The following is an 18,658-nucleotide window of genomic DNA, read 5'->3' as shown; positions in this document are numbered from 1 at the left end:
GACAATGCCTGCAGTTCACTCACCCTGTGGGCAGATGTAATGGCCACAAGCAAGGCAGTTTTCAAAGTGAGAAGCCTGAGAGGACAATTGTGGAGGGGCTTGAAAGGAGCACACATCAGGAATGTCAAAACAAAATTCAAGTCTCACTGAGGCATAATGAATGGAGAAAACATATGAGTAAGGCCTTCACGGAACCTACCTACAATAGAGAAATTAAACAAAGCAGGTTGATCAGGCTACCTCAAAAAAGCAGATACTGCACAAAAATAACCTTTGAGAGTGCCCGGTGCAGAACCCTGCTGGGCCAAAGAAAGTATAAACAACAGAACATCAGAAAGAGGGGCAGAAAGGGAGTCAACAAATTTTGTCTGTGTACCATGCCACAAATTCTTTCCAACGACCAGCATATACCGTTTTGGTGGAGGGAAATATGGCTGCCAAGTTGACATTACAGACTTCAGGAGGAAGGTCAAAAGTGGTTAACTGCTGCTGCTCAGTCTCCACGCAAGAAGGCGGAGAATGGACAGGTTCTGGTGAAGAACCCTTCCCTGCTGCTGCGACAGAAGATCCTCCCTCAGTGGCAGTCTGATTGGAGGATCGATGGACATGCACAGAAGCACAGGATACCAGACTCTCCATGGCCACTCTGGAGTCAAAAGGATGACTTGGCCCAGCCGTTCTTGATCTTCCTGAGAACTCTGGGCAGTAGTGGTATGGGTGGAAAGGTATACAGAAGGCCTGAATTCCATTCACAATAAAAAGCGTCTCTGAGCAAGAGCTGCCTTGGAAACTCCAGCAGTCAATATTGCTGACAGTGGGTGTTCTCAGCGGAGGCAAATAAATCTAACCAAGGTTCTCAATGCCGAAAGAGACCTTGCGCGACCTCCAGATGGAGACGGCATTCTTGATCCGCTAGGCATCTTCGGCAGAGTTGGTCTGCTCTGGCATTCAGAGAGCCCGCCAGATGGTGAACCACAAAGGATATGCCCTGCTGTTCCAGCCATGTCCAGAGACGCAGAGACAGAGCTCTTGACAAAGTGTCCACGACCCCATCTCTCCGTGTCTGCTGCAATACCACATAGTGGTGGTATTGTCCATGAACACCTGCACTAGCCTTCCCTTGATGGAGGGCAGAAAGGCTTTCAATGCCATTTGGATCGCTCAGAGTTCCAGCAGGTTGATGTGGAGCCAGGATTCTGCAAGAGACCTGAGTCTTCTGATCTCCACCTCTCCCATATGGCTACCCCATCACGGGAGTGAAGCATCTGTTACTACAGTCAGATCTGGATGGCGAAGGGAGAGGAATCTGCCTCTGACCCAATTGCGTTTCTTTAGCCACCATGCAGGTCCTTTGTAGTTCCCTCTGAGATCTGGAGCATGTCAGAGAGATTCCAATGATGCTGCGTCCACTGAAACTTCCAAGTCCCCCTGCAGAACCCGCATATGCCATCTGGCCCCAGCAGGATGCAAGAGGCAGTGAGTCCCATCAGCCTCAGAGTCAGTTTCATTGAAATCCAGGATAGAGGCTGAAACATCAGTGTCATAACGTGAATATCCTGGACTCTCCGCTCGGGAGGATAAACCCGAAACTGCACCTTATCCAGAACAGCTCAGATGAAAGGGAGAGTCTGAGAGAGAATCAGGCGTGAGCACATCACCTTCATAGTTAACGCCAGCGAATGCTGAAGGATCAGTGTAGTCTGGAGGTGGGAGATGACAGCCTCTGACGAGCTCGCTTTCAACAGCCAGTCTTTGAGATAGTGGAAGACTGGGAACCCTGATCTCCGCAGATGAGCTGCAACCACTGCCATCAGCTTGGTGAGCACCGGAAGGGTGCTGGTAAGGCTGAAGGGGAGCACGGCGAATTGAAAATGTTAGTGGCCTACTATAAACAGCAGATAGCGCCGATGGCCAGGCAGGATGGGAATGTGAAAATAGGCGTCCTGCAAATCCAAACGGGGGACCCTGAGGACCTTTTCTGCCCTGGATCCAGTCTCCTGGGTCCAGGGCAGACAAGACCTGAGCCAACGTTAGCATTCTGAAATTCTCCTTCTTGAGGAAGAGATGGAGGGCTTGAAGATCTAGAATAGGGCGAAGACCTTCGTCCTTTTTGGGACCCAGAAAGTAGGGGGGAATAGCAACCGCAGCCTACTTCTGGCACCTGAACTCTCCCCATGGGTCCCTTGGCCAAGAGAGCTGCAACTTCTTCACTGAGAAGTGACAGATGATCCTCCGTCAGCCAGTTGTGAGATGGTGGCTTGGATGGAGGTGTAATCTTGAAGGGGAGGGATAAGCCCCTCCAGACTATGTGCAAAACCCACCTGCCTGATGTTATGGACTGCCACTGGGGCAAATCCTTCGGCCAACTGGATGCCGATGGTGGTAAAAGGGCAGATTAGGAGTGTGCGGAGGCTGCTGTTGGCCACCTGTACCACGAGGTCTGTGGGTAACATGTCCTCATCTATGCGGAGGCTTGGGGGAATTGGGGGGCTGCTGCGAGGCCCAAGGACTTAGCTGTCGCCCGAGAATCCTTGAAGAATTTCAGCACCAAATCTTACTTGACTCCGAAGATGCAGGTGCCATCAAAGGGCATGTCCATAATGGAAGCGTGGACATCCCCGAAAACCAGACGTCCTTAGCCATGCATGGCACCTCAGGGCCGCTCTTGGGAAAACAGCTCTGCCTAACGAGTAAGTTGTGTCAAGTCCGCTGAGAACTGTGAACTCTGCTGCATCTCTCCCATCGGCAACAGCCTGAGAGAGTACTCCGGAACCTGTGGCAGCACTTGCTCAACTGTGTCCCACATGGTGTGGTAATAACTGCTCAAAAGGCACGTGGTGTTCAGGGATCGCATTACCAGGCTGGCTGAAGAAAACAACTTCCCAAATGAATCCAGCCTTTTGAATTTCCTATCCGGGGGAGGGGTAGGGAGAGTGCCGTGGAAAGTTGAGGCTTGGACCACCAAGCTCTCAGGGGTTTGATGTTGTGTGAGGAAAGTTGGGTCCCACCAAGGAGTGAGGCGATGGCGGCGGGCAATCATCCTATTCACAAGAGCCCCTGTGGTAGGTTTGGACCAGGTACCCAAATGGTCATCTTTGAGGGCATCATTGAACGTGAGTAAGAGTTTGGATGAGGAAACTCCCGGCTGTAGCACCTCTGTCAAGAGATTAGTCTTATACTCACAAAATGAGAGGATTGACGGGAATCCCTCGTCCCTTATCCTCCCAGAGAAATGTCAAAAGTACACACAAGAAAAGAAAGCTAATTTAGGAAACCTGAGTGGTTTATAAATAATTGCCCTCACCCATTCAATAGTGTCATTTTTCATCATATGGCATGCTACAGCACTCTGGTGCAGATCAACGCTCAGACTGGATCAAAGTTTGTTCTATGGAGTCAATGCCCCATTATACAAGAGATCAACTGTGAAGACTAAATGTAAAACTGTCTAAGAAGGCACCCTCTCTAATTTTATTCTAGGTCCCCCTCAGCAGGATTAAAAACTCTTGTTTGTGGTGAATTTGGGGAGTTAGTACCCTGTCTCCCTCATTGGTCTAATCAACATGTTTTGGCCCTGTTAAAGCCACTCTGGGTCATTTGCTCTTCGTCAGGATTTAGATCCCTTACCTCATCTTCATAAAACACTCTTTGTCACTTACTTAATAGAGGTGGATATGTAATGTAGGGCCATACCTGCCCCTTCTTGTAAGACCTGGGAACTTCCCAAGTTTCACTTTGTTCTTTCCAACACCAGGGTAGGAGCGGGAAACCCACCCTCCATCGGAGGGCAGTGAGTGGCTGTGTTGGGTGGTGTCGTACCCTTGACAAATGTTTGACTACAGAGCAACATGCCAGGGCGCAGTCACATGCCAGGCCACCATCAGCTTTAGGGAGCACTCCCTCAAAATCTTTGGATGCATGGCTCGCCACTCCAAGTACGACTTCGGGTCATGGTAGCACTCCAAACACCACAGACAGACAAAGTGTGAATCTGTCCACAACATCGGCCGGTGACAGGCTCAGAAGGGTTTAAAACCTCAAAATACTAAAACAAAATGCTGAAAAAATCTGGCCAAAAAATGACTGAGGAGTAGCGCTTTCTGGATCAGCGCAAATTCTGGTGTGGAAAGAAAATAACTGATGCCGTATGCCTCAGTGGTGCCTATATAGGTACGGCAACGTCCCTTCCGGCACGGACGACACCGACGATGGGTGCGGAACAGATCAACACCACTTAGCGGTGCACAGGGGTACTGCTCACGAAAAATCTTCCAGATCTAGTCTGATGCCTGGGGAGAATTCAAAGGTAAGGAATCTGCTGCTAAAAGTCTCTATCAGATATACAGTTCCTAAAAGGTTAGCAGGACTGTGTATATAACCACAAGAACTTCACAATATAGAGATTCAGTCTACCTATATAATCAGTAATTGATGGTTTAGTATGGCTAGCTCACAGTAGTACATGCAAAACCCCTAAACTGATCAATGTACTAGATGTTAGTGGCAACCTCGAACAAGACACTCTGATTCCCAAGGAATTGGTGGAAATATTTCTTATTCTTATTTGGGCACCCTTGCTTGCACAAGGTAAACACAAGAAAAAGAAAAATGTGAAATTGCATTTTTAAAGGTTTATTGAAACAATTGTATTTTGCATAGAGAGCATGAGCTGAGATTATTAGAACAATGAGGCATATTAATGTAATTCAACCATGTTAGTTGTTACTAAAGCTGATTCACTCCTACCGGTATCTCATAATATATTACAGAAAGCATAGCGTGAGCACCTTTATGCCAGATCAGTTGGGATAGTCTAATCCCCATATCTTGGTCTTAGGTATCAGGAAGCCGGTCTCAGTGTACGGGTTATCTTCCCTTGCAGGATAGGGGTCAGAGTCAACAGGGCTGCATCTGTCACAATTCACAGCAGTCCCATGATCATCTGACGTGATCTTCTCTCAAAGACTGTAGCACGGACACTATTTATATAGCAAAACTCTGTCCCTATCACATTGTGAGAGAGGTTCAGAACTTCCACTTTGTTTTGTTTAGCAAAAACAGTCTATCTCGTAACGAGCACAGAAAGGGAAAACAAAGGCATCGCGTTCGGATTGATAGTCCCTTGACAATGTGCAGACTACAGGGCGACAATACATACCAGAAATAAATGCGTGAACAGCACATTTTTTTATTAGTAGGAAACTATTTGAAAAGTCTCCATTAGAAGATGTCTAGTTAAAAACTTGAATCTAAAAAAGAAGCCTTAACACAGGCCATGCAACCCTGGGGTCCCCGCGACAATGCGATAAGGCCTGGGTGTGCGCTACATTTCCTTTTCCGGCTCTTCGGCTTCCAGGCCTCCCTGCAGTGCTCGACATTGGGCCGTGTGAGGGTGGGGCCCTCCAACAGTACCCCCAGTGCTCCATGCACTGTATTCTCTGGCGGGGACACCAGGTTCTGAAGGATGTAGACAGATTACAGGACCGGAGCCAGGAGTTACTTTCCTATGTGTGCGCCATGTAGCTAGTCTCAGCCACGCCCCTGCCTAAACCTTCCTTTTTAATACATATAAGTCACCATATAGGCAGGGTGTGTTGTAATTAAAAAGTAGGTTGTGTGTGTTTAAGCTTTACAACTTAAAGGGCAGGGAAGATCTTCAGGTTCCTCTAGTTGCTGTTTGATCTGTCATTCACTCCTTGGTATTTCACTAAGCTCCTCCAACCAGCGACAGAAAGTCTCTGCACTAGGGACATATGAATAATAATTTACCTAGATATTCAACACCTCAAACACTGCTTACACCTCATTCAGAGATGGATGTAGAGCATCTAGCTGATGCCCAAAAGCCCCTAAAAGAAAATCCCTGCTATACGCCAGGAACAACAACAAGCACCAACTAGTCCAAACTCAACTCAGCTTCATGAACTTGGACATATTTGTTCCACACCTTTCACCCAATGCAAGATACTTGGATTCATCCTGGACATAGATCTCACACTCTAAGAACACACTGCCAAGAAAACTAAAATAACCTAGTACCAGCTCTCTCAATAAAGAAAATGAAAACACCTTTCCCATAAAGAGACTTCAGAACTGCTGTTAAAGCACTAGTTGGTACTCTTGCATTTATGTGCTGGTGATTTCCTGCTTTACAACCTTCCTCAGTGGCCCACTTTAAGGTCATCACCCCTACAGGATAACCTGAAGATGACCACATCACCACTCCAGGATGGAACCGTGTCTACCATCCTTGCCAGCCCACACCATCTTCAAAAACAGCTGCATCTTAACTGAACAGGGCATAAAACAAGATGTTTTAATGTGATTCTTAAAAAGCCTTAAATATGGGAATGCTATTCTATTGAACATTCTTAAAATCCATTACATAATAAGGCGTCTACGCATAAAGTGCCACATTTAATTTAAAGTTAGGGTTTGACTACTTCAATTCCCACCCCATTTTAGGCTCTTTGGTGGTCGATCTACTTATAGGCAGTGTGCCTAGTGCTATCTGGCAAAGAAACTGAAGATCACTGGTGGTTCATGCCATTTCTAGAACTCTCACTCGCTATCACTTGAAATCAATACTTTTAATAAGAAATGTTACTCTGACCCATGCTTCTCAGTTGGCACACCCAAAGTCCAGAATACCACCTTCCAGCAATCTTCACAACTGTCTCCTTAACGGCTTTCAAAAAATAAGTATAGCACCGCCTTCTCAAACAGTACTACTTGTGCTCCTCTCCCAATCTTATATGGCTTGTGATCAGAGGCAGCTAAGTGTTCTTTAGTTATACATTCTTCATGTTTATCCCATGTATGCAAACCAATTAACAACATAATTTGAATCATGAACCACGAAAGGCACCTATAAAACCAAAGAGAATCAAGACGCTTCATGATCTCACCAGTGGTATGAGGGGCTATATAAATTATGCAACCACACCTCCCAGAAAAGAGCTTTAGGCGTCAGTAGGGGTACGGAAAGCCCTGCACACATACCAACACAACACAATAGTTGCATTTCATGACCTATTTAATAAAAAAATTGAGGGGGTGCAGGAAAAGGCCAACTGAGAGTGCAGGGCCACAGGCAGTTACCAGGTGATGCTTGGCAGCCAGGTGTTGCTACTCTTTAAAATTTACAGATATGCAACTACTGTATCACACAGGCATTCGTCATTTTATAGAGTGGCAATACCAGGCTGCTGACCACCACCCTGTAACCACCTGTAAAACTGCAGTTGCTCTTTTGGCTGCTTCCTGATGCCTCTTTATGTTCTACTAGATACAGCTCCTGAAATGTTCATTGAAAGCATTCTAGAAACTCACGTCAACTGGGCCATCTTTCACACAAAACTGACTCTGCACCACCCTCACCTTCGTTCTTCAGGAGTCATCATCATAACTCGCGAACGCTCCTCCTCTGAGGTTTCCAGAGTAATTTCTGTCAGGAGAAAGAGGTCAGAAACAAATCAGCAAATATTAGAAACCAAAAAAACACCCTGTTTCTACCCTTAGATCAAGGCACACCCATTCTCCCAGGCTTACCTGAGGACAACAGCAGGGGGGCTGTCTGTTCTTCTTCTCTCAGTAACTGAAGGAAAGAGAAGAGAATCTTAAAGTTCTGCTTTCAATGAAAGCATACTGTCATCTTTTTAACTTAGTGTGGACCTACTACTGTCCGCAGTAGGATACCTTCAACCAGCAGTCAACTTTCCCAAATCTATTAAGCTATTGGCCACACTATATCATCCTCTAACCATCTAGGTTCCCTCATCCACCAGTGTCTCCGATAGTGTTGATTCCACCATCCACCTATTCTAGACCTTCTCCATATGAATAGAAGCTAGTGTGCTCAGGTGGCTCTGTAACAACAAAGTTGCCCTTAGAAGATGCATGTGTGGTGAACATTTCTGATACAACCTGGCTATTCTGGTATACTATTGCTTTCTAAAATATGCTTTATAATAAAATTATCTCTTTAAATAGGTGTAAGTTGTGTTAGAATATCTTCACTGTCGGCTAGAGGCTTTCTATTATCAACTCCAATGGAGCTATCATTTTGTAAATGGTTTTTAAGACACAATATTTATATCAGGTGATAGTCTGACAATGATATTCTGGGACAATATTGTCAGTTGCACAACAGTTAGGTGCGTACCTCAAGCTCACTGACACTCTCCTGCTGTCTCTTCCTCTCTTCTTCTGCTTCCTTCTCTTCCTCCTCAGCTGCAGCAGCGGCCCGCAGTCTGTCGTAGTCTACAGCCTCTACCTGAGCACAGCGAGACCACAGGCAGCGGAGCTCAGGGGGAATCCAGCGGTCTGCAAAAATGAGCACTGTGTGGAATACCCTACGTGGAGATTACCAGAGATAGAACCAACACCACCAATGGAAGAAGTAAAGGCAGAATGAAACTGACTGAGAGGGTGGAATGACAAAAAGAAAGAAGTACAGCTAGAAAGGAGAAAAGCAGGAGCATGTACAGCTGTACAGATAAAAAATAACATGTAGACAAGGCACAAGGCAACATGCAAAAGTAGGCTATGAAGGGTCAAATAACAAAAGAGTCAAGAAGAGACAAAAGAAAAACAGTCAACAATGAAAGGAAGAGGGACAGGTAGATGGACACAGTCAATAGATAGAAACTTACAGTGCAAAGCATAGAACCTTATTAGTAATCCAATTTCTCCTTCAGCACGTCTCCATTAAATTCAGAATGACTGAATGTATACGGCTATGGGCATGATGCCAGGGCATATTCCAAGAGAAATATCTGTTTGTAAAAATGTAGACTGATGCCAATATGCCAATCAAAACGACAGCATTTTCTATGTTTCATTTTGAATTTCACTTGAACTTTAAGCATAAACAAGGAATAGCCATGAGATGATATGTTTTAGTTATTCCTTTTAGAAAAAAAGAAACTTGGGAAACAACTATAAGTACTTCTACCCTAAAGAGAAATTTAACACTGAACCTTATAGGCCAAGAGCTGCCACAGGCTCCTTCAGTGGACTGCAGAATCGATTAAGGACACTTAATTTTGACAGATCATAAAACGTGGATTTTAAACAGTATTAACAAATGTTCGTCTGACTTTAAAGGACTAGTGGGGTGGTTGCTTGTGCAATTATTGAACACAACAAAGATAGAAAGCTAGGACTACAAATATGTAAATTTTCCTTTTTGTTCATGGAATGGTCATTGATATTCGTGGACGTTAATAAAACAGGAAATTCATCTAACAATGGGTTGAGCATGAGAATGGAGAAAAAACATCATAATAAACAATTATCCAAATTAGATTCACAGACTTGTCTGTTCCTTAAAAAGAAGAAAGGTGCTGTTTGGATTTTTTCTTAAGCTAGAAAAAATCTTCTGTACTAGTCCATCTTTTGTAGTGCCAGTGGATCATAGTGTGCCTCTAAAGGTTTATGTACATAGCTTTTCCCCTAAGCGAAATCACTCACATTGTTGGTCAGTAATTATTCAGTTACACCAAATAATACCCATACTATAAAAAGTTTAAATCATGCATCAGCCAGCAACCTCAGCAACTTCACAAAATACTTACTGGATGGACAGATTTGTTTGAGAACATAATCTTTCATAAAGAGGGATTGTCCAGTTTCAAAAGACTCACTCACACAACATAGCACACAGTGGCTACTGTGGGCCATTGCTTGGAACATTCTAAGGTGAACAAGATACTAGGCATTTTTCTTTAGTCATCCTATTTTTCACACTTTAAGCACACTCTTGCAGCTTTATCACTGTAAGCTGAAGAACACGCTGGAAAGGCCACAGGACTTGCAGAATGCTGTAGCCATGGCCTAGTTTTTATATTTTTTTAAACATTCTCTCCATTAAGGTTGCCAATGCAAAGGGAGAACAGTAGGAAGTTACACCATCATACAACATGGTCACAAATAACTGAAATAAAAAAGAGGACCCAGTTCCAAAGGCAAGAGGCAGTACACTGCATGTAACCAGTTATTGGGTCTACCTGGTACAGTAAATAAAGCAGGTAATGAAAGAAAGACAAAGACAAGGAATAAACAGCAAATTTTGAACAATAACCAGGCCCAATGAGAAAACAGGGGGCGGGGAGGAGTCAGAAGCACCACAGCATTAGCAGAGGATAGTGGTAATGGCTACGGCTGAAGGGGGTATATGGAGCACACCAAAAACAGTATGGTAGAGTATGGTTCAGGGACGAATGGCCTGGTTTTTATTTTATCATGTTTCCTTTGCTGAATGTCCATCGTTTGTTGAAGACAAACATCAAGAGTTCAGTTCAAGGTTATAAGTAAAACATAAAGATTGTTTTACATACTTGAACCTTGTAGGAAAGTGCCATATTTCTGGCATAGTAGTCCCCACATTTTGCCTGATGTCAGTGTGCTTGGACTGTACTTCACTGTGATCCTGCTAACCAGGACCCCAGTGACAGTGCTCTCTCCCCTAAATTTAGTTGTGTGTTACTTTTTACACCCACAATTGGCAAGCTGCTGCACTCCTGTAAGTCCCTAGTATATGGTACCAAGGTACACAGGCCATTGGTGCCCTAGGGGACCCATATGGGCTGCAGCATGTATTATGCAACCCAAAGGAACCCATACGAACTTTGACTGCAGGCCTGTCATTGCAGCCTGCATGAAAGGATGTAAGCACCCTTTCACTGCCAAACCATCCCACAGCATTTAGACATTATAAGTCACCTCTCTGGTAGGACCTTCAGCCCAAGGGCATGGTTCATGTTTCTAAGTGTGAGGGTCCCCCTGCATGAGCAGGGTACCCCTAGAGACCTCAGGGCAATTCCTGGACTCTGTAAGTACGGGGAAGCTATATGAAGGTGTTTAGTGGACACTGGTCAACATGAGTGGTCCAACTACATAATGGCTACTTCGAACCTAGGCATGTTTGATATCAAACATGTTGAAATCATGCAACTACACCGATTCCAGTGTTAGTTGCATGATACCATATACTTTGGGGGTTCCCTCAGTTCTGCATGTGCAGCCTTACAGGGTCCAGCTGTCAGTCTGTGCTGTTTCCGATCCCAGACACTGTTCTGCCTTGCAGCTGAAGAGCCAGGATCAGACCAGAGGAGCAGAAAAAAGGATTTCCTGCAAGGTGGTGGTGTGACCACCTCTCTCTGTGTATGAAGTGTCTAAGGGCTGGGGTGTGGTGACCTCTGAGCGACACCAGACTGCTTTGAAGGGCACATTTGGTACCCTACTTACAAATTTGTTTGCACCAGTTCAGAACCCCTGGTTCCCACTCTGGCACAAAACTAAACAAGATGTGCAGAGACTCCTGGGAGCATCTAGTTGGTTAGGCCAGGCAGGTGACAACACTGACACCCCTGATAAGTAGGTCGCTGCAGAGAGTGACCAACCCCTTTTTAGAGTTATTTAAGGGCTTCCTCGCAGGGGGTCCTTAGATGCGTCAAGCATGCCTGTAGAAGGAACTCTGTCTGTAGAAGGAACTCTCCGCAAGACATCTTCTGCCCCTGGCCTCTGGAACTGCTGCTGGTCTTTGCCTGGAACCGACCAAGACTGCTTCTAGTGGGAAGACTCCCACTGCAACATTGTTTCCTCAGATACTGCAAGAATTCTGCAACATCCAAGGCTGTGCATCTTCCAGGGTCACAAGAACTCTGTTTGCACCAGGAAGCAAGAAGGAATCTTCCTTGGAGTGAAGGAGTCACTCCCCTGCTTCCGCAGGCACCTCAAGAAATCGTTGCGGTCTGCTCTCTCAGATCCTACAACACAGGTGATGAGTTCTGTGGCCCCCTCTGGGTCCTACGTGTCTTCTATCCAAGTTGGGAGACTATGGGCCCTTGCTCCTGCCACTGGACTGTCTCTCCTGTGCACTGCAACAGTTACATTTGCCGAGACTTGGTGACTCTTCCTCCGGGAGATCTTCAACCTCAAAGAAGCCCCTGCCTCCAGCACTCTGCAGCTCCTGTGACGTGGGACTTCTGTTTTTCTGGGCTGGCCCTGTGACTCCCTATGTTCTCTGTCTGTGGGTCACTCGTGGGGGCTCCATCGACTTCTGTTAGCCTTCCTGTGTGCTGAAGGCCGACTCTGACTCCTCTCCTGGACCTTGCTGGTCCCCGCTTCTCTTCTGATTCCATTTGCACTTGCCAGTGCCTGTTGGGGACCTGGCTGGTCACTGACCCTCCTGCAATCCGGCGAGCAACAGCTCGTTGACGACTCCTGGAGTCTTCATTGACTCTTGGACCCTGCAGCTGGACTTCTTCCACTGACTTGCAGGAACCTCATCTTCTGGAGGGTAAGCATTGCCACCTGAACCATCTTGGGTGCTGGACTATGTCTCCTTCCTTTTCAGGTTCTCCACGTCTGGAATCTGTCCTTGGGTTCCACAGGCCTGGTACCCGGGTCATGATAGCAACTGGACAATCCGAGACATCCGCATTCTTCTGAGAGAGTTCCTTCTTCCCTTTGCATCTGGGTCCCCTGGGTAGGTGCTCTTATCTTCTGGGTATCCTGGGGTAGAGGCACTCTCCATCCATCTTCTTGCCTGCTTGTTTCCTTAGGGTCTGCTGGGAAGCGTCCTGAATTCCACAAACTCCAACCACTGCTTCCTGTGTTATCCTACAGGACAAATGGGTGGGTAACTGATTTACTCCTGGTTACTGGGGTCACCTACTGCACTTACTCCTGGTGTTTCTATCTGCCCCAGTCTCTACCTAACCAGCACACTTAACTTAGCCGGAGTTCCACTTTCACATTCCATTTTTTTTAGTATATAGTATGGCCCCCCCCAGGGCCCTGTATATTTCTATGCTATTTTTGCTGGTTATTTTGTGTGCCAGTTAAGCAATAGTGCTGTAATAACTTGTGTGGTTCTTTCGTCTGACTAAGTTACTCCCTGACTACTGTGGTGTTGCAAGTACTTTACATTCCTCCTGGATTAGCTTTAGCTGCTCGCATCAGCTACCTCTAGCGAACTAGAGGGTTCAAGGCAACCTCAAACACCCAGCACCAGCAACACAGGGCTAGTCAGGTGCAGAGGTCAAACAGGAGCCAAAATAACGTGGAGGTTGGGGGTACTCCGGTTCCAGTATGCTAGCAGGCAAGTACTCGCGTTCTCGGAGGGCAGAACAGGGGGGTTTGGAGAAGTACTGGAGGGGCCCAAGTAGGCACAAAAACCACACCCTCAGCGGCACGGGGCGGTCGGGTGCAGTGTGCAAACAGGGCGTCAGGTTCTCAATAGAGCTCTATGGAGGGACCCGGTGGTCACTTAGGCGCTGCAGGCAGGGCACCGGGGGGCCTCTTGGGCAAGCCACTGACTGGACAAGGGTGAGGGCCGCCTGCTAGTTGTTGCTTCACCGGTGATCAGTTTCTCACTGGCCTGGGGCTGCGGGTGCAGAGCTTCTTCCAGGCTTTGGATATCTTTGTCCTGGGCAATCGCGGTCAAAGGGGTCCTCGGGATTCCCTATGCAGGCGTTGTCGTGGGGGTTCAGGGAGGTCAGCCCAGGGTGGACACGTCGTCAGAGTCGCCTGGGGGTCCTCTCTGGATTGGTTGGTTTCTCTGGACACGGGGCGGGGGCGTCAGGCGCAGAGTACTGGGGACTCACGCTTCTGGAGTGAGGTGGGAGTCCCTTTAAAGATGGTTTCTTCTTTATTGGCTAGACAGGTCTGCTGTCCACGGGAGTTCGTGATCCTTCTTAGGTGCAGGGCAGCCCTCTGAGTCGGCATAGGTCGCTGGGCCCGCAGGATGCACCGCTGTGGTGTAGGTTCTCTGAAGTAGGAAACAGGCCAGTAGGGCTAGGGCCAAAGCAGTTGTCATCTTCCTTCTTCTCTGCGGGGTTTTTCAGCTCAGCAGGCCTTCTTCTTTGCAGGTTGTCAGATCTGAAATCCTGGGTTCAGAGTCGCCCCTAAATACTGAATTTAGGGGTGTGTTTAGGGTCACAGGGCAGTAGCCAATGGCTACTGTCCTTGAGGGTGGCTACACCCTCCTTGTGCGCCCTCCCTTTGGGGAGGGGAGCAAATCCCTATCCCTATTTGGCTAAATCCTCCAAAACAAGAAGGATTTTCCAAGGAGGGGGTCACTTCAGCTCTGGTCACCTTAGGGGTGGACCTGGCTGAGGAGGTGACTCCTCCATGTTTTTCTCATTATCTCCCCAGACTTGCCGCCAGAAGTGGGGGCTGTGTCCAGGGGGCAGGCATCTCCACTAGCTGGAACGCCCTGGGGTGCTGTAACACCAGGCTTGAGCCTTTGAGGCTCACTGCCAGGTGTTACAGTTCCTGCAGGGGGAGGTGTGAAGCACCTCCACCCAGGACAGGCTTTGTTGCTGGACAGAGTGCACAAAGGCACTCACCCCATGCGGCCAGAAACTTGTCTGGAAGAGGCAGGCTGGCAGAGATCAGTCAGCCTAGCACTAGCAGTTGGCCTGGCATGCAGGGGGCCCTCTGTGTGCATTTTTTAATAAATCCCACACTGGCATCAGTGTAGGTTTATTGTGCTGAGAAGTTTGATACCAAACTTCTCAGTATTCAGTGTAGCCATTATGGAACTGTGGAGTTCCTTTTTTACAAACTCCCAGACTAAAAACTCAGTATGGCTACCCTGCACTTACAATGTCTAAGAATTGACTTAGACACTGTAGGGGCATAGTGCTCATTCAGCTATGCCTTCACCTGTGGTATAGTGCACTGTGCCTTGGGGCTGTAAGGTGTGCTAGAGGCGTAACTTACCTATGACACAGGCAGTGGGTTGTGGGCATGGAACTCTGAGGGGAGTGCCATGTCGACTTAGTCTTTTTCTCCCCATCAGCACACACAAGCTGTGAGGTAGTGTACATGTGCTGAGTGAGGGGTCCCCAGGGTGGCATAATACATGATGCAGCCCTTGGAGACCTTCCCTGGCCACAGGGCCCTTGGTACCAGGGGTACCTTTAACAAGGGACTTAACTGTGTGCCAGGGCTGTGCCAATTGTGGAAACAAATGTACACTTTTAGGTAAAGAACACTAGTGCTGGGGCCCGATTAGCAGGGTCCCAGCACAGTTTCAATCAAAGCTGGCATCAACAAAAGGCAAACAGTTAGGTGGCAACCATGCCAACAGTGGCATTTTCCTACAAATCTTCTATGTAGTTTAAAAGACAGGAAAAGCAGGATGGAATGCCACAGACAGGCCTACCCGTACAGATAACAATCACCCTTGTCTTCCCAATAAAGGACATAGATTGCTGAAATAGCACAAAGTGAGTAAAGGATAGAGAAAGGATCTGATGATATCAACAAGATATTGTCCTTGGTGTTAAGCTATGTGCACCTTGAAACAAAGTCTTGGCATTTATTATATTCTGTTGTGGTGGAACAACTTAGTTGTGAGGTCCCCCAGTGAACGAAGATTTCTTTAAGGATGCCATTGATGATCACCTACTTTGGTTCGTTTTCAAGACTGCTGTTCAATTTGGTTGCTTTGCATATAAATTAGCCAATGGCAAACCTTGAGAGATTACTTTGAGAGGGACATGGATTTAATTAATCTACTATTTTGGGATCACACATCGTTATTGTATTGTAAGTGTACCATGACTTTTTCAGAAGGGAGGAAAGGAGGACTTCAGGCTCAGAGGGATTGCTCTCAATGCAAACACAGGGCTATTGTTCCATTATTCTTTTTGAGATAGCAGTTCTTTGGACAGTGCCGTTTACCTGAATGTTTCAGCACAGAATCTGAATGGCAAGCCGATTGTGGAAAGGAACTTCTTTTAATAATTTCTCCTACCATCATGGAAGAGTGCACAAGAGCACACAAGGCAAAAATCAGCCTGTCTTCCCAGCAACCAGACCTCTTACACCAATAGTTTGAGGCATTCCTGTAGCGAGCCAATGTGCAGTTGTGCTAAGGGTTACCGCTGGAATAGATGGAATCTGTTTAGCAGAATAACAAAAACCTTTCGGTGAAAATAGAGCCTAGTGATAAACATGAATGGGTCTGCTCTTCAAAGAAGATCGTTTTACAACTTTTGTGTCAAAAAGTCCCCAAATGATACACCCAAGCAAGGGGAATGGAGCCCAGGCAGGACTCAGTCTGATGGAGACAAAATATGAAAATGACTTTGCATAATGTAATAGGTGGTCATGTAAAGTGCACCAATACATTTGGGATGTGTTTGTGGTATATAAAGCTTTGGTGGAAAAAAACAGCATAATGTGGCCCTTCTGATATCCCCCAATGAAGTTTTGCATAAGTCATGAACAAATAAGCTCCGGAAAATAGGTCTGGCGATCACTGCCAACTTTTTGGATTTGTGACTGGTTGCTTATGTATCTGATTTGAAGAAGAAAGTGGAGCAGAATTAAGAAGTGATTTTTGAGTCGACCAGTCTTCCGGTAATTCAGTGTAACATGATGATGGCTGACTCTACACAGCTGCCATGTGGTACAGTTCATTGTGGCCGCAGAGGATTCCCGCAGGAGCTTGTTTGTAGGAAGCTCCAACAATCTCAGAGCTCTTCATTGTGTTCTAACAAACTGCTTGCTGTCAAGTTATCTGATGGCCATGATATCTACATGCTCACTACAATTCATGAAGAGAAAACGTGCTCTGTCAGTTTGGGGTCAGATGGTAGATGTTCACAAGCCCACCTATATACTTGATTTCAACAAGTACATGGGCAGAGTGGATAAGAACAGGTTCTTCAGCCATACAATGTGAGTCATAAAACTCACACTTGGTATAAAAAGTACAAAAAGCTGCTTACCCACCTGATCCAGAGGGCAACATAAGTTGTTTATCATCAAACCACCATGGAAAGACTTATGTCTTTCCTTGACCCTCAGTTGAATGTCACTGAAAGTCTTACTGCTACAGAAGCAGCAGGATCCATTTAGTATGCTCTGGAAGACATGGCAAGGCTGCAGGATCTACACTTTGCCGACCCTGTTCCTGAAACAGCTAAAAAGACTGGACCATGTTGTCATAATAGAGTTCGCTCTTAGCAAGGAAAGAGAAAGGAGAGTTATGTTTACTGTCCCCAGTGCCTATGACAGCCATCCCTGTGTTTTCCTACTTGCTTTATGCTGTACCATACAAAAGTCAGGTACTGGGAAATTGACTGAAGTGTAGCTGGCGTAACAAACATTTCAATAGCTGTGCATGGATACCTACTTTTCATGGGCCAATACTGCACTAGGCCCACAGCGGTATAAATTGTTTTGCTCTACTTGAGAATATAATTGACTTGCTTATGGCCTCTTCAACACCTTTACCAGCTGTCAGAATGTGATAGGTATTCTTTTCATCAAATGACAAGTGCAATATAGTCCCCATACTGCAGATAATGGTGGATGGAATATAAACCACATTGTTAGGGAGTAGCTTGTGTGGCAAAAACAAAGTCTTCACTAGTTTTTGAAGTGCTCCTTAGGAAACTAAGGCAGACTTCCCCGGCATGTTTGCCTTAGTTTCAAAGATCGTTATGTTTACTCAGTTTGAGGACTGTGCGACTTGCATGGCAGTCTCGGACACGCCCAACTTTCATTCATACACTGGAAGGAGTCATCACCCATGCAGCGTGCCAGGATAGAGTCACCCTTGAATTGCACTGGATTGTGGCGGCAGACAGGCTTGGGGCTTGTATGAGCAATGGGGCCGCAATTTCTGTTCCCCACTTAGATGCAGCAGAAAGGTAGCGGCCATCTTGGAGAGAGCATTTATAGTGAGAGAAAAAATCAAGATGGCGGAATGCAGTGAGGAAAAGGTGACGGCCATCTTAAAGGGATATTGGTAAGGGAAACCTAATAGGGGAAATGATGTTGTATGTCTGGTCATAGCTGTCTCAGGAAAACTAACTGGGGAGAATCAAGGCATACACACTGCCGCCTGGCAGGGCCGCAACCATATTGCATGACACGTCTAAGGAGGAGCCTAGTGGAATAAATTAATTATGTGTCGGCCATCTTAGGAAGGGTCGCGAGGCTGAAGAAAAGAAAGGATTAATGAAAGCAAGACATTGTGGGAAAAGGAGGCGGAGGAGCTAATCAAGAAAAAGCACAGATTTTCACATAAAACGGAATAAACATGCCATCTATGTTATATATACACACACACAGAGGACGTATGTGAAGAATATTCAGGAATGACAAAAATTGTTCATAGGAGGGTGTCCATGAGGGGTCTAACAAGTCCTCCCATGCAAAGATAAAAAGTAGTCCATTGTAAGAAGCTCGTCATACGAGTGTTGTCCAGTCTTCCATTTTATTCAACCCAGTGTGCGCAATGTTGGTACGTGCAAGATCCATTTCAACGCTTCCTTGTTGAGTAAGTAAGAGATATCACTGCCTCTGCTTGGGGATTTGATGACTTATACCACTTGCCACTGGAGATCATTTTCTGTATGTATCTTTGGACACTTCACATCAAATTCGGCGTCTGTGCTGGCAGATGCGTACACAGATCTTCTGTTTGGGTTTAAAAATGTAGACTTTCTCACTAGGGCAAACTTTAGCATATATCACATTTGCAGTATGTTAACTTAATCCTAATCCTGTCATGTTCAAACATCCTAGACTCAATAGTGAACTGACATACTATACAATTACCACATTTAGAATGTCCTAGCACCGGTGGAAGTCCCCACAGTTGTGAGTGAGGGATTGGTGGTTTTGA

At 46.2% G+C, this 18,658-nt stretch overlaps 1 protein-coding gene across 1 annotated transcript in view; it reads right to left on the bottom strand.

The window, feature by feature from the left end:
• Positions 1 to 18,658, bottom strand: part of REC8 (REC8 meiotic recombination protein) — a 1,036,252-nt gene that overhangs the window by 308,919 nt on the left and 708,675 nt on the right. Inside the window, exons 14-16 of the mRNA XM_069238146.1 lie at positions 8,165 to 8,325; positions 7,552 to 7,597; positions 7,381 to 7,447 (exon numbers count right to left, since the gene is read on the bottom strand). Coding sequence (XP_069094247.1) covers positions 7,381 to 7,447; positions 7,552 to 7,597; positions 8,165 to 8,325 — 274 coding nt within the window. The remainder of the gene's footprint in view (positions 1 to 7,380; positions 7,448 to 7,551; positions 7,598 to 8,164; positions 8,326 to 18,658) is intronic.

Source organism: Pleurodeles waltl, chromosome 6 (genome assembly GCF_031143425.1).
Source record: "Pleurodeles waltl isolate 20211129_DDA chromosome 6, aPleWal1.hap1.20221129, whole genome shotgun sequence".
NCBI classification, from domain to species: domain Eukaryota; kingdom Metazoa; phylum Chordata; class Amphibia; order Caudata; family Salamandridae; genus Pleurodeles; species Pleurodeles waltl.
Note: the sequence above shows the minus strand (reverse complement) of the source record. Positions and strands in the feature narration are given on the sequence as shown.